Source organism: Phacochoerus africanus, chromosome 2 (assembly GCF_016906955.1).
Source record: "Phacochoerus africanus isolate WHEZ1 chromosome 2, ROS_Pafr_v1, whole genome shotgun sequence".
NCBI classification, from domain to species: Eukaryota; Metazoa; Chordata; class Mammalia; order Artiodactyla; family Suidae; genus Phacochoerus; species Phacochoerus africanus.
This window is the reverse complement of record NC_062545.1, coordinates 253,444,016-253,459,331: the sequence shown is the minus strand read 5'-3', so window position 1 is coordinate 253,459,331 and position 15,316 is coordinate 253,444,016. Positions and strand designations below refer to the sequence as shown.

The 15,316-nt window shown below is 37.7% G+C and overlaps 1 protein-coding gene across 1 annotated transcript in view; it reads left to right on the top strand.

Annotated features, from left to right (window-relative positions):
• Positions 1-15,316, top strand: part of SVEP1 (sushi, von Willebrand factor type A, EGF and pentraxin domain containing 1) — a 198,303-nt gene that overhangs the window by 91,075 nt on the left and 91,912 nt on the right. Inside the window, exons 8-13 of the mRNA XM_047768130.1 lie at positions 1,514-1,632; positions 3,763-3,892; positions 9,883-9,990; positions 10,737-10,868; positions 11,686-11,880; positions 13,766-13,887. Of these exons, the coding sequence (XP_047624086.1) occupies positions 1,514-1,632; positions 3,763-3,892; positions 9,883-9,990; positions 10,737-10,868; positions 11,686-11,880; positions 13,766-13,887 (806 nt within the window). The remainder of the gene's footprint in view (positions 1-1,513; positions 1,633-3,762; positions 3,893-9,882; positions 9,991-10,736; positions 10,869-11,685; positions 11,881-13,765; positions 13,888-15,316) is intronic.

Below are 15,316 nucleotides of genomic sequence, written 5' to 3'. Positions count from 1 at the left end.
GAATAAAATTTTAAAGAAACAAGAAGGTGAGACCCAAATCAGTTTGGATATATTCAGCTGCAAGTTACAGAAGACCTAATTTAACATAACTTAAGAGAATTTATCATATTGCATAATAAGAACTTAGCTCTACAGAGACTTATGTGGCTATGTGGAATGTTACCATATCTAATTCAGTCTCTGTACTGCAAAATTTCACACTGCAAAAAAAAATTACTGGCTTTAATTTGTTGTTTGTTTTGACAGCACATTTGGCACACTAATTTTATTTGAAAGCCTTGTTTTCAAATGCAGTTCCTTCCTGCCACAGTCAACATTCATTTTTTTCTGTTTTTTTTTTTAATCCAAAAAATATTTATCAAGCTCCTGTTATATTCCAGGTACTATATTATACAATGATACAAGATATATCCTGGCATTCAAAGAACCTAAATTTGGGGGTGGGAGGGGGAGGAGAAAGTTTAGTTTCAAAATGGCACAACAAGTTATGGTTAGGAAGGACAGAGGGCTGTGGGAACTGGTGGAGTGCACCATTAAAATGGACCAGTGGGGTCAGAGAAGCTACCTGAGGAGCTTGGGTCTAAGCTGAGAATTAAAGGAGCTGATTAAAGTGGAGAGAGGACATTGATTTAGGAAAATAAAAGAACATGGACAAAGGCCCAGGGATAGGAATCACCATGGAGCTCTCATGGGGCTGGGAGCATTTAACATGGAGACTGAGTTCTGTTCGGGGATGGATTGGGAAGGGATGAGGCTGAGGGTAACAGGTACCAATTCAGGAAGCACCTCACAAGCCATGCTGAGGTACATTATCCTGAATGCACCTGCAAATTCCATATCAGTCAGGAAACAGTTTGTAAAACATGAGTCACAGAGTATTACTATTACTATCTCCTCACCTTTCTTTATGTCTCTCTCTCTCTCTCTCTCTTTTTTTTTTTTCTTTTTAGGGCTATACCTATGGCCTATGGAAGTTCCCAGGCTAAGGGCTGAATCAAGAGCTGCAGCTGCTGGCCTGCACCACAACCACAGCAATGCGGGATCCGAGCTGCATCTGTGACCTACACCACAGCTCACTGAAACACTGGATCCTTAACCCACTGAGAAAAGCCAGGGATCAAACCTGCATCCTCATGGATCCTAATTGGGTTCGTTTCTGCTGAGCCGCCACAGGAACTCCTCCTTACCTTTCTTTTTTTTTTTTTTATTTTCCCACTGTACAGCAAGGGGGTCAGGTTATCCTTACATGTATACATTACAATTACATTTTTCCCCCAGCCTTTCTTCTGTTGCAACATGAGTATCTAGACAAAGTTCTCAATGCTATTCAGCAGGATGTCCTTGTAAATCTACTCTAAGTTGTGTCTGATAAGCCCAAGCTCCCGATCCCTCCCACTCCCTCCCCCTCCCATCAGGCAGCCACAAGTCTCTTCTCCAAGTCCATGATTTTCTTTTCTATATAACTTAGAATTTCACATCAACACGTTAACTAACTGGTATATTTTCTGGTCAGATGTGGAAGCCCCTCAAATCAGCTGTCCTGCAGACATAGAGGCTGAGACTCAAGAACAGCAAGACTCTGCTAATATCACTTGGCAAATCCCAACAGCTAAAGACAACTCTGGGGAAAAGGTAAGGTTTCAGCAAAAATTTGCATCCTTTTTCAAATGGATTCTAGATATACTGCAAATATGTGTGCTATTGAAAACTTATTAATGCTCTAATGATAGTACTCTTTCTAGATACATGCTACTCACAAATGTTAATACCTCATCTGGTAGAAGAAGGATCAGCACTGAGTTTTGCATTAGAAACCTCAGGTGAAAATTTCTAAAAATGTAAACTTTCATTCTGTGGATTTGTTGTATTGTGTATGCACTAAGATAGTTTGGCTGAGAATTCTTTGCCCCATGCTAGACTAATGATCTTTTAAGAAAATTTTAAAAAGGTGTGGGATCAGTCTTAGTTCCTATTCATAAACATTATTTTTAAAAATATGATCCTGAAATGAATGCATATTGATCAGTCTGAAGAAAATAACATCAGTATTTCTTAGTCAGCTTTTTAAAAAAATCGGCCTTATTCAGAACACAGTATTTTAGCATTCTAAATGCAGTAGCTTGAGATAATTATCCATCAGATACTAGAAAAGGAATTAGGAATTTAACTCCCTCTTAAATCTATACTTTTAGTATTCATATACATGAAGATGCCCTTATGGCATGTGGTTTTCATATATGCGTGTAAATGTGTATGTAACTTGTGCCATTGAAGGACATGTGGTGGGAGGGAACACATGTATGCTCATGCACACACACATACGCACACACAAAATCTGTTGTGATAACTTTAAAAGAGTGTATTATTAAATACAGTTATCATTCTATATGTTATATCTCCAGGACTTATTTATTTTATAAGTGGACATTGTACCTTTTGACCACCTTCATCTATTTTGATCATCTCCATACAACCTCCTCTGGCAACTGTAAAACGATTTTCTGTATATGTGATCCTGTTGGGTTATTTATTTTTTTTTTTGGCACATATAAGTGAGATCACATGATATTTATCTTTAGGTAACAAAAGACAAGGTAAGTTTTAAATCTGATTTTTAAAGTGCAAATATGACTTCTAGGGCCAACTGTCCTATAGGTGATGTGTAGTTTCCACTTTTCACTAAAAGGCCAATGAAAACATTCATTATCAGCATCATTATCATGATCATCATTGTCAAACACCAAGAAGAGTGCAGGGACATACTTCAGGATCCATGAGAATTTATAGTAAATGTAGAACCTGTGTGATAAAATATTTTTTAAAAATATAATGGAAAAGACAAATAGATTTGACTATACAAGTTATTTTTCAATTCAATTAAAAGACAAATAGCAAAGTAGAGAAAAATGCTTCAAACCTGTCAAATGTTAGGATGCTTATTCAATAGCATATCCATATAAACTTGTCTTTATCACATTACAATTTTTAGATGAACTAAGAAGGCGAACATACCACTCAAAATGGAAGGAATATATCTATATCATACAATCAAATGAGAATTTAATCTTACCATAAGATGTTAAGAAATTGCAAATTAAAACAATACCATGGTACCATGTTTTGGACTTAACTAAAAATTAATGATATTTAATATATATCAGAGAACTTTGGAAAATTTGACACTGATACCATCAACTATGAACAATGAGAATACAAATTTTTACCATTATTTGGGAAACAAATTGATTTTTATTACCAATAAAATGTAAATGACTCTGAGGTTAATAATTCTGTTTCTGGAGACTTATTATAAGGACATAATAAAAATATTTTTAAATTATCTCTGTAAAACCGTTCAACCTAGTGCTGCTTATAACAGTAGAATTTGAGACCAGTTTCAATGTCCTTGAATAGATTTTCTTTTTAAAATTACCATATATTTATTCTGTAGGTTATGAAGACATTTAAGCAACATCATAGGTTCTAAAAACTATGTAAGAGCATAAAAATGTTTAAAGAAACAATGTTTAAGAAACAAGGAACAACATTTTATATGTATCCCAACTCTATCAAGTGTATAGATAGAATAGTCTGGAAGTAAATATTCCAAAGGCTGTGCCTGATTTTTTTTTTCCTTTTTGCTATATGTAAAATATCATTGTCATTTTCAGTGTCGTTTTGCTATTAATATATAAACCAAAAAATAAAAATATGCTATTGATATTAACTTTAACTGTCAAAATATTTATTCATCTCCAAAAGGTGTCAATCCACGTTTACCCAGCTTTTTCCCCACCTTATCTTTTCCCAATTGGAGATGTTGCTATCACATACACTGCAGTTGATCTATCCAGCAACCAAGCCAGCTGCACCTTCCACATCAAGGTGATTGGTAAGTCTTCAAATTACTTAGGTTGGTTTGTGAAAATAACCCAGTACCCACAAGGACTTTGCTTCTCCTTTATCTTCAACAAGTCCCTTCCCACTGATTCTCTTCTGGCCCTGAAGCCAACTCAAGCCACTTCCTCTTTGAAACCTAAGTAACTTTTAACTATCATTGTATCTCTGATTCCTTCCTAGATGATCCTTTTGGAAAGTTCTCAATGGTTGCCATCTCTTTCAGCTTAAATGCCATTTATTCTCGAAGTCACTCAAGTCTGGCTTCTGTCTCCTTGAACTCATATAACTACTTCATCAAGATCACCAGTGCTTTCTAGAGTTACTCCTAAGACACCCTTTTTAATCCTAATTTTACATAATGTTTCCATTGATTGTACATTATTAATGAAGCTCTTTTTATTAAAACTGCCTCCTTTTTCCTCGCTTCTCTGACACCAGTCTTGTTTTTCTCCCCATTGTTCTCATTTACCCTTCTTCATTGCTTTTTTTAGGCTTCTCTTCCTTAGACCAAGTCTCAAATGTTGGATCATCCCCTGGATTCCAGGTTTCGTCCTCTTCTCTTTCTCTCTAGTTTCCTAGTAATTTTGTTAATTGCCAACTCCCAGATTTTTCTCTCCAGATTAGATCTCTTTCCTGAAATTCAAACCAATATATAAAACTTCCTACCAGGCTTTTCCATGTAGATGCCCCACAGACATTTCAATAAGATATTTCTTATCTCAGGAAGTGGGATGGGTGGAGCGTTTGAGGGTGGTAATGCAAACTATTACATTTCGAATGGATAAGCAATGAGGTCCTACTGTACAGCACAGGGAACTGTATCCAGTCTCTTGGGGTAAACCATGATAGAGGATCACAATGGGTCACTGTGCTATACAGAAATCGACACAACACTGTAAATCAATGATACTCTAATAAAATTAAAATAAAATAATTATCAGACACAACTTATAATAGATTTACAAGGAGATCCTGCTGAGGAGCATTGAGAACTATGTCTAGATACTCATGTTGCAGCAGAACAAAGGGTGGGGAAAAAATGTAATTGTAATGTGTACATGTAAGGATAACTTGATCCCCTTGCTGTACAGTGGGAAAATAAAATAAAAAAGAAAACAGACCTACCTACCATGCAAGAATCTGAAAGTCATTCTTGACTCTTCTCTCTCCATCACCACATCCAATAAATTATCCATTTTTGCTGGTTTCATCTCCTTATATCTCTGAAATCTGTCCCAGTATCTCCATCCTCACTTCTCACTGCTATAGCTCTGTCCTTTTTTAATTTTATTTTATTTTAGTTTATTTTAATTTATTTTTAATTTTGGCCTGCTTTATTGTATCATCTCCCAATTGGTTTTTGTGCTTTCAGTCAATTCAATATATAGTCGGTAGATACCAGATACACACCAGCAAGACTTAGTACATGGAGAAGTAGGATATGTAGTTCTCTCGAGAGATCAAGAGCACAGATATAGAACCCAAACTGCTTAAGTCCATATCCAGCTCTGCCACTTAGGTCAATGTGACCAATACTTCTCTGTGCCTAAGTTTCTTCATCCCTAAATAGAATAAATATATTACCTCATAAGGTTATTGTGAAATTTTTAACTATGACATGTAAACCACCTCAAGTAGTGCCTGCCGCATTAAGCTCTATGTAAATATATTAACATTTTGCTATTTTTGTCTCAGGTATATATTTTTTAATTTAATTTTTTTTAATTGAAGGATAGTTGATTTACAATGTTATGTTTCAGGTGTACAGCAAAGTGTTACAGTTATACATATATATAAATCTATTCTTTTCGTATTATTTTCCATTATAGGTTATTAGAAGATACTGAGTATAGTTACCTGTGCTATACAGTATGTCCTTTTTGTTTTTTTTTTATATGTAGTAGTGTGTATCTGCTAATAAATTCCTAATTTAACCCTCCCTCTCTCCCTCACTTTCCCCTTTGGTAACCATACATTTGTTTTCTATGAGTCTGTTACTCTTTTGTAAATAATTTCATTTTTATATATATTTTTTTTAGTTTCCGCATATGAGATATCATATGATATTGTCTTTCTCTATCTGACTTAATTCACTTAGTATGATAATCTCTAGTTCCATCCATGTTGCTGCAGTGGCATTTCATTCTTTTTTATGGCCACATAGTATTATATTGTATATATGTACCACATCTTTATCCATTTATCTATTATGGACATCTAGGTTGCTTCCATGTCTTGGCTATTATAAATAGTGTTGCTATAAACATTGCAGTGCATGCTATTTTTTCAAATTATAGTTTTCTCCAGATATATATTCAGGAGTGGGATTGCTGGATCTTGTGGTAACTCTGTTTTTAGTTTAAGGAACCTCCATCAGATATATTTTAATGTTTATTTTAAAATTCAGTACATTAAATTCATCTTATTTTAAGAATGTTACATAACCTCATTTTAAGAATGTTACATAACCTGTTGAAATAACTAATGTGTATCAAATTGGCTTCTTACCCTAGAAATGATAGGTTTTGGTAAAAGCAAATAAAAAGACTCGGAGTTCACTACTGCAGTGCAGCAGAAACAAATCCGACTAGGAACCATGAGGTTTTGGTTCGATCCCTGGCCTCGCTCAGTGGTTTAAGGATACGACGTTGCCATGAACTGTAGTGTAGGTCACAGATGTGGCTTGGATCCCAAGTTGCTGTGGCTGTGGTGTAGGCTGGCAGCTGAGGCTCCAATTCAACCCCTGGCCTAGGAACCTCCGTATGCTGCAGGTACGGCCCTACAAATAGCAATTAAAAAAAAGTAAATAAAAAGACTCTAACAAAAATCAGGCTATTTCATGCCATAGTGCTCAGTTGATTTAACTGCTTTTTCAGTGTTGTTTTAAACATGAACTTTACCAGCCACATGAAAAATATGTTGGATTTGTTTTTATGGTACTCTGATTCAAGAGTTGGCCAAGTTTTAATTTTTTACAATGAAGAGTCAGCATGGCAACATGTAAAATGTGTGCTTGAGTGTCTAGCTAGACACTAGCTGAATTTTCAAATTGTGAAAGAGAGAGGAAATGTGAGGGAGGCAGGACAGGAGTAGGAGAGGGAAGGTGGGGGGGAAGGAGGGGGAGACAGAGACAGAAAAATATTCCAAAGCCTACATGTTCTTGTTTTCCTCAGATGATAGGGTGTTGGTGTCTTAATGATAAATGAGAGGAAACAGGAATGCTTTTGCTTAACATTCCCAGAATGCTGCCTCACTTGCTTGGATATGGACTTTCTCTTTTGGAGGCAATACATCTGGTGGGACCTCCAATTCTTTGACAGCCATTGGCCTCATCTATTGCTCTCTTGTCCCTGAGCTTCAACTTTAAACTGTTTGGCTAAAATCAGATAAGCTGAAAAAAATCTTGAAACTATTTTTTTTTTCATCTCTTTAGGGCCACACTTGCGGCATATGGAGGTTCCCAGAGTAGGGATCGAATCGGAGCTATAGCTGCTGGCCTGTACCACAGACACAGCAACTCTGGATCCTTAACCCACTGAGCAAGGCCAGGGATCAAACCTGGGTCCTTATGGATACTAGTCAGGTTTGTTAACCATTGAGCTGAGCCATGATGGGAACTCCTGGAACTCTTTCATTTGCAACTGCTCTTGGGAAGATAGGTCAATATTGTCAGATTTTTAATTTCTTTCTTTCTTTTTTTCTTTTCTTTTTTTTTTTTGCTCTTTAGGGCTGCACTCATGGCATATGGAGGTTCCCAGGCTAGGGGTTGAATCAGAGCTGTAGCCGCCGGCCTACACTACAGCCACAGCAGCTCAGGATCCAAGCCACATCTGCAACCTACACTGCAACTCCTGGCGACACCAGATCCCTGACCCACTGAGTGAGGCCAGGGATCAAACCCACATCTTCATGGATACTAGTCAGATTTGTTTCCACTGAGCCACACTGGAAATTCCGGATTTTTAAATTTTAACTCTGAATTGATGTGATTCAGCATTCTCCGAGTGCATTGGCCTCCTGTGGGCATTCCCTCCTTCTTTTCTTTTATCCAGCAACTTTTCTTGAACCTCTGTTATGGGCCAGGTGCTGTGCCATGCAGCTAATGTGAGCAGAAGAGGCTCCATCTCTGCGCGACAGACTTTGCAGCCTAGGAAAAGAGTAAACCAAGAGAACTGCACTAAGGAAATGACAAGCATGAGGAAAAGAGGAAAACTCAATATGTATTCATTAAGACTTAGCTTAAAATGGAAATCTATATATTCTCACAAGTATAGCTCATTTAATTTCAGAGTATGTTTCCATTTATCATAGATCATATATCATCCTAGTCTTGATGCCTGTGACTGAAATTTACCAGTTGAATGACCTCAGCCAAGTGTCTTAAGTTTGCCTAGTTTGAGATGCCTCACCTATATAATTAGAAAATTAGTATTTGTCCAGTCTCCCTCAAAGGCATGTTATTACAGACAGAAGGACATTTCAAATGTGTAAATGCATGAAGAGTTATATTAAAATTTCCTCCTTCTCTGTTGTCCTTTACTGGCATCCTAAATTTTCCACCACATTCTATCAGAGCTTTGAAACCAGGCTCACCCCTGTCCCCTCAAACCCCTCCTTCAATGTGAATTATAGTGCTGAGCAGCAGACTTGTAGTTCTATCATTTCCACTGTGGCTTTCACCCCTCTCTGTTCTAGCCCCCCTGGTTTTTTTTTCCATTTTTTTAATTACTCAAATGAATTTATCACATCTGTAGTTGTATAATGATCATAACAATCTGATTTCACAGGATTTCCATCCCAAAGCCCAAGCACATCCCCCCACCCCCCCCAAACTGTCTCCTCCGGAGACCATAAGTTTTTCAATGTCTGTGAGTCAGTATCTGTTATGCAAAGAAGTTCATTCTGTCCTTTTTTCAGATTCCACATGTCAGTGAAAGCATTTGATGTTGGTGTCTCATTGTATGACTGACTTCACTTAGCATGATAGTTTCTAGGAACCCTAGAAAAAGGAACCCTAGTACACTGTTGGTGGGATTTTAAATTGGTGCAACCACTGTGGAAAGCAGTATGGAGATTCCTCAGAAAACTAAACATAGAACTACCATTTGATCCAGCAATCCCACTCCTGGGCATCTATCCAGAGAAAACCACGACTCACAAAACACATGTACTCCAATGTTCATTGCAGCACTATTTACAATAGCCAAGACATGGAAACAACCTAAATGTCCATCGACAGAGGAGTGGATCCAGAAGATGTGGTACATATACACAATGGAATATTACTCAGCCATCAAAAAGAACGAAATACCAGCATTTTTAGCAACGTGGTTGGCCCCCCTGTTCTCATGTCCACACCTGGCTCTTTTCTTTGCCTGGAATTTATCAACCTTAGGAATCAGACTTCAGAGTCCCACCTTTAGACATTAACCTCCTGGCCTTCCAGCAATGTCACTTTCTCACTTAAACATCTTCTGCATTCTACAGCATGACTCAGATCTCTGCCCATTGATCCTTCCATGTAGCCATCCATCAGCCCCGGCTTGACTTTTCCTTTAAGAGGAGGATCATGGGAATGATCCCATTGAAATGATGCTTTGGTCCTTTCAAGCTTTCCAGTTACCTGGGGAGGTTCTCTTCACTTTTAGGTGGATCAACTCAACTACCACTGGCAAAACTTACAAACTGAACACTCACCACATCTCGAAATGCCTTTCACCTCACAGCGTTCATGGTGATTTTAGTAATCTGGTATTTCTTCTTCAGCTGGCAGAGGGACGTATAGCAAGATCGGCCTTTTCTTTCCATGTTGAGATCAGGGATAAAACATACCTCATCACCAAAGGAGCCCAGGACCAACCTTGTGTCTAACAAGGTCAGGGGTCTCTGCCCGCTCAAATAGGCTTCTATTCGATCTTGCGAACCTCCTTATCATTTCTGAATATCAGTTGTGACTTCATTCTCTGATTTTGTATTCTTTAGATGTTGAACCACCGAGCATAGACCGGTGTAGGTCCCCGCCTCCCATCCAGGTCTCAGAGAAGGAGCATCCTGCCACCTGGGATGAGCCTCAGTTCTCAGACAACTCAGGTGAGAATGCAGGGATCTTGTGGTCAGCATGCTAAACAAATTATACTTTATTTTACAAGGGTTTTACAAATATAAAACGGAAATGAAAAACAAATTCTATTGAAGTAGAATGAGTAATTATACATGGTAATATGTTTTAATGCTAGGATAATTATATATAATTTAACATTAATAATCTTACCTATTTATGGCTTTTCCTTTCATTCAGTATTCAGTGGACATTTATTAAAACTGCAAGATGTTTTATTTGAAAGTGTTCTAATAAATTCATTGAGTATTTAGGCTTCCATTAGAAGGCATAATTTATACATCCTATTGGTAAATCTAATGTAGTTCTATGTATTCATACTCAGTTATGAAACATTTGCCAAAAAAGTTATGAACATTTTCGCAGGAAAACAGAAGAAAATAAATAAATACAACTGAAGTTCACTTGAAAGCTTTCACCAAACCCCCGAAAACAATAAAAATGCAAATTAAATCAATTTCCTGGTTAAATTTACAATATTCACAGAGAAGGAAAATAATTTAGAAAGAATGCCTTAATTTAATGAGGATTTTGAGTCAACCGTTTCTGTGTTATAGTATAAGATTATGTCTTTTGTTTTCTACAAGTGGCCAAATAAATACAAATAGAATGCCCAGCTGGTTTGCATAAATGGACACTGAAAATCCAAATCAAATAAAGTGACTGCCCACAATAACCCCTGTGTTTGATTCCTTCTTTGCCCTTCTTTCCTTTCTAGGGGCCATGTTGGCCATCACCAGAAGTCATTCTCCAGGAGACCTCTTCCCTCATGGGGAGACAGTCGTGCGGTATACAGCCACTGACCCCTCAGGCAATAACAGAACTTGTGACATCCACATTGTCATTAAAGGTATGCTCTTCACAAGTGTCCAGAAATCTAGCTGACATTGGATATACGCAATTGCTCTTGCATTCTATTTTGTGAAAGAAAATAGGCTATGAGTGGTAGATTTTTAAAGTTAGGGTATTGGAAGATTTTCTTGAGGTTTCCAATGATTATTCCTTCACTTCATGGTAAATAAAGATATTTTCTTCTGGAGTAGACTTTTTTTCTTTTTTATGTCTGCACCTTCAGCATGTAGAAGTGATTGAATCCAAGCTCCAACTGAAACAATGCCAGATCTTTTAACCCACTGTGCCAGGCAGGGGATCAAACCTGCAACTCTGCAGCAACCCAAGCCACTGCAGTCAGAGTCATAACCCACTGTGCCAAAGTGAGAACTCCATCTTCTGGAGTAGTCTTAATTAAAACTTATTAGCATTTTCCTCCAAAGCTACAAAGTATTATTGTCATGATCCTATTTTGAATGCTTGAGGAAACAGATTCTGAAAATGTATTTTTTATGTAATGTTATCTGGTCTTCATTTTTGTTGAAGGAATGTCAAAAATCACTTCAAATCAGAAATAATTTTAGCTTTTCATAAAATACATACAATTACACATGGGTAATTAATTGTACATAATTATACATGGGAACAGCTTTTCAACTATACCCACCTGGCAGTCAAAAAGCAGACATTCCAGCTATCCCACCCTAAGGATTTATTAGAGTTTTCTAGGAATAGTGGTGGATAAGAGGAAATTTTTTTTTTCAAAATTCAGCTTGGACTCCTGGATTTTATATTTCTTATACCACTGTACATTAATTATACATTTTTCCCCATAGGTTCCCCCTGTGAAGTTCCATTTACACCTATAAATGGAGATTTTATATGTACTCAAGATAATACTGGAGTTAATTGCACGTTGAGTTGCTTAGAAGGGTATGATTTCACAGAAGGGTCTACTGACAAGTATTATTGTGCTTATGAAGATGGTATCTGGAGACCGCCATATTCCACTGAATGGCCAGATTGTGCTAGTAAGTTCTAATTTTTTTTTGGACTCCTTTTGTATGTGTGAATATGCGTGTGTCTGCCTGCATGTGTAAGTTTCTAAGCATTAAAGAGAAGAACTGCCTTAATATAAGGAATAGGTTTTGTGAGTGTAAGATGGTGCCATGAATTTTGAAGTGTTTGCGGCTACGTTTGCCCCATAGTTTAAAATACTAGCCCACGGGGGATTCCCGTTGTGGTACAGTGGAAATGAATCTGACTAGTATCCATGGGGATGCAGGTTTGATCCCTAGCCTTGCTCAGTGGGTCGGGGATCTGGCATTGCCATGAGCTGTGGTGTAGGCCGCAGATGTGCTCGGATCCCATGTTGCTGTGGCTGTGGTGTAGGCCAGCAGCTGTAGCTCCAATTCTACTCCTAGCATGGGAACTTCCATATGCTGCGAGTGCTGCCCCCCAAAAAAGAAAAAAAAAATTAGTCCACAGGAGTCTTGTTAGTGATTGCATTCCTGTTGGACAAGATTCAGTCTGTGACAAAACCATCTTGGCCCTCTTTTTACTATTTACCAGAATTACCCAAAGAGACTTGTCAGCATGTTGTTCTAGACCTGTAAACTTGAACTTGTAGTTTTCTATTCTGCAGAAGAGCTTATGGCTGAAGTAGGAGCCAACATATGTGATGGGATGAGAGACCAGTCATATTCTCTTTAGAAGGGATTTAGATCTAGAGCTATTCTGTATTCTTCAGTATATATCATTGTAAAAATAACCCAGCATCTTTGTTGTCTAGTGTACATAATATTCTCAAGAGTGAATCTTTGTTATAATACCATACATGAAGTTTCTATTCTGTAATCTTCAATATATATCATTGTAAAAATAACCCAACCTTTGTCTAGTGTACATAATGTTCTCTGGAGTGAATCTTTCTTTAATATGGCACCATACATGAAGTTTAAATGCCAATGTCTTAAAAAAGAGTAAAGCCAGAGTTCCCTTCATGGCTTAGTGGTTAACGAATCCGACTAGGAACATGAGGTTGCGGGTTTGATCCCTGGCCTTGCTCAGTGGGTTAAGGATCCGGCGTTGCCGTGAGCTGTGGTGTAGGTCGCAGACGTGGCTCAGATCTGGTGTTGCTGTGGCTCTGGTGTAGGCCGGCATCTACAGCTCCGATTGGACCCCTAGCCTAGGAACCTCCATATGCCATGGATGTGGCCCTGGAAAAGACAAAAAAAAAAAAAAAAGAAAGAAAAAAAAAGGGTAAAGCCCACTTACTTCAGCTGTTTTACCACCAATTTGGGAAGTAAATACAAGCAACATCACTCACTGATACCAAAGAATTAAACAATAGGTTTTTAACAGTGATGCTGTTAGGAATTGTCTCTGCATATTTCAAGACATCTTGCTGAATCTAACTTCTAAGCATCTGATCCAAAGAGAAATTTATCTCTGTGACATTACACTTTCAAGAAATATAATTTCACGTTATTCAGAAAATTTTCAGTGTCTTTTGTTTAAGAGTATAGTATAAACATATGTTATAAATGTATATAATTATAAATTATAATATCTTTGATACAGCCAGGATTTTTCAAAGATTTCCAGGAATATAATGAAAAGAATTTTTATCTCTTTTTCCCTTAAATGTTCCTTTTTAATATCATGGGATAGTAAAGAATAATATATCAAAGCCAATGTAATCACTAAATAACTGGGTACAGGGCTGCTTGCCTCATGTTTTTTTATGATCAATTAATGCCTGGAAATGTTCCTTAACTGTCATCTTTTGGTTTTATAACAATCCCACAAACCATGTTAGGATGAAAACGCTAAGTTACAGTTAGTCCACAGAAAACTAAATCTTTGTTTTGAAAACACTAACCAACTGAAGTTGTTTTTTCCAACATTTTCCAGTAAAACGTTTTGCAAATCATGGATTCAAGTCCTTTGAGATGCTGTACAAAGCAACTCGTTGTGATGACACGGATCTGTTAAAGAAATTCTCCGAAGCATTTGAGACTACCCTGGGGAAAATGGTATGTCAGTAGCATTCCTTTGCTGCTTGCCATATTTTAAAGGATGCTGTTGAGTTTTCGTGGCCTCTCTGGGTCACCTGTAGTAGAAATCCTTTATCCTCTTGATTGCCTTCTTCTTTGTGACCCAGACTTGCTCCTCACATTTAGAATTATTCATAGGTTCTGGACTTCTGGAGTGAATTATAAGTAAATCTGTACCAAAGCACTTTGAATTTTTTAAAACGCTCTGAGTCAGAAAGAGAAGCTCGGGGTCCATGTGGTTTGAGAATGTCTGCTTTGTAATTTAAAGTATGACAAAAATGCCGCTGTAGACCATACTTCTTTTATGGTGAGGAGATAATTGAACATTTAGAGGATTTTCTTTTTCATGCTTTTTTGTTGAGGACTCTTTCAGTCATTGCAGGAGAGCAAAGCAATGTGTTTAATTCTATTGAGCATGTGGAAGGCAGGAAATGATGAAAAACACGCACGCACACATGCACGCACGCGCACACACACACACATACATATTCCCAACAGAATGAGTGGCATAGTTTTGGATAAATTCTGAATGTATATTTGGTAGTAGTAGATTTGATGTAAAGTGTGAAAGGAAGAGAAGCCTGAAGGAAGCAGCATGTATAGGAACACAGCTACATGGGTAAGTCCACATGGTGGTGGAAGTGTGTGAAAGCAGGATCTTTTGTCATTACTTGGTCTGTGAAAAAAGATGCAGACTGAACAGCCTAGAGTAAGGATGGGAAGGAATTGTTTGAGAAAAGAGAAGATGGATAACATAATTTTCCAGGAGTGCATAAGTGAAGATACTAGAGAAATGCAGTAGGGGTGGTAGTAAGCAGAGTTGTGTTTTCATCTAAGCTATAGTTGGCCATGTGGGTGCAAATGTGGAGAAAGCAGAGAAATTATTTTCACAGGCTTCAGGATTCTCCAAATGAACAAATTGAGGAAAATTTGTGCAACGAAGTCATTCATAGTGATGGACCATGAAATTCAAGATGGGCAAATAAGGAAATGAAGACATCAGAGGCTGAGGGACAGTGAAGAGGTGGTAGGGTCAGTGGATTATAGATCCTGATGAAGTCAAGGGATTGTTGGATTCCTGGGAGTAAGAAAGTGTGCAGTTCCTGGTAATGATGAGATCTGAGGGTATGACAATGAAAGTGAATGACAAAGCTAGAAGACAGAAAAGGAGGAGGAAATGGAGAAGCCAAGGTGATGGAAGGATTAGCTGGATGGATATAGAAATCACCAAGAACTATAACAGGGACAGTTCGTAAGTGTTCTTGGAATTAGCGGGTGTCTCAGAGCAGGGGTTATAGCCACAAAGGGAGTCAATGTGAGATAGAATTGAGTGCAGGAGCTTCAAAACTGAGACTTTGAGAGGTTCATGGGAGCATGATCTGGAGACAGCAATGAAGGGTGAGAAGGA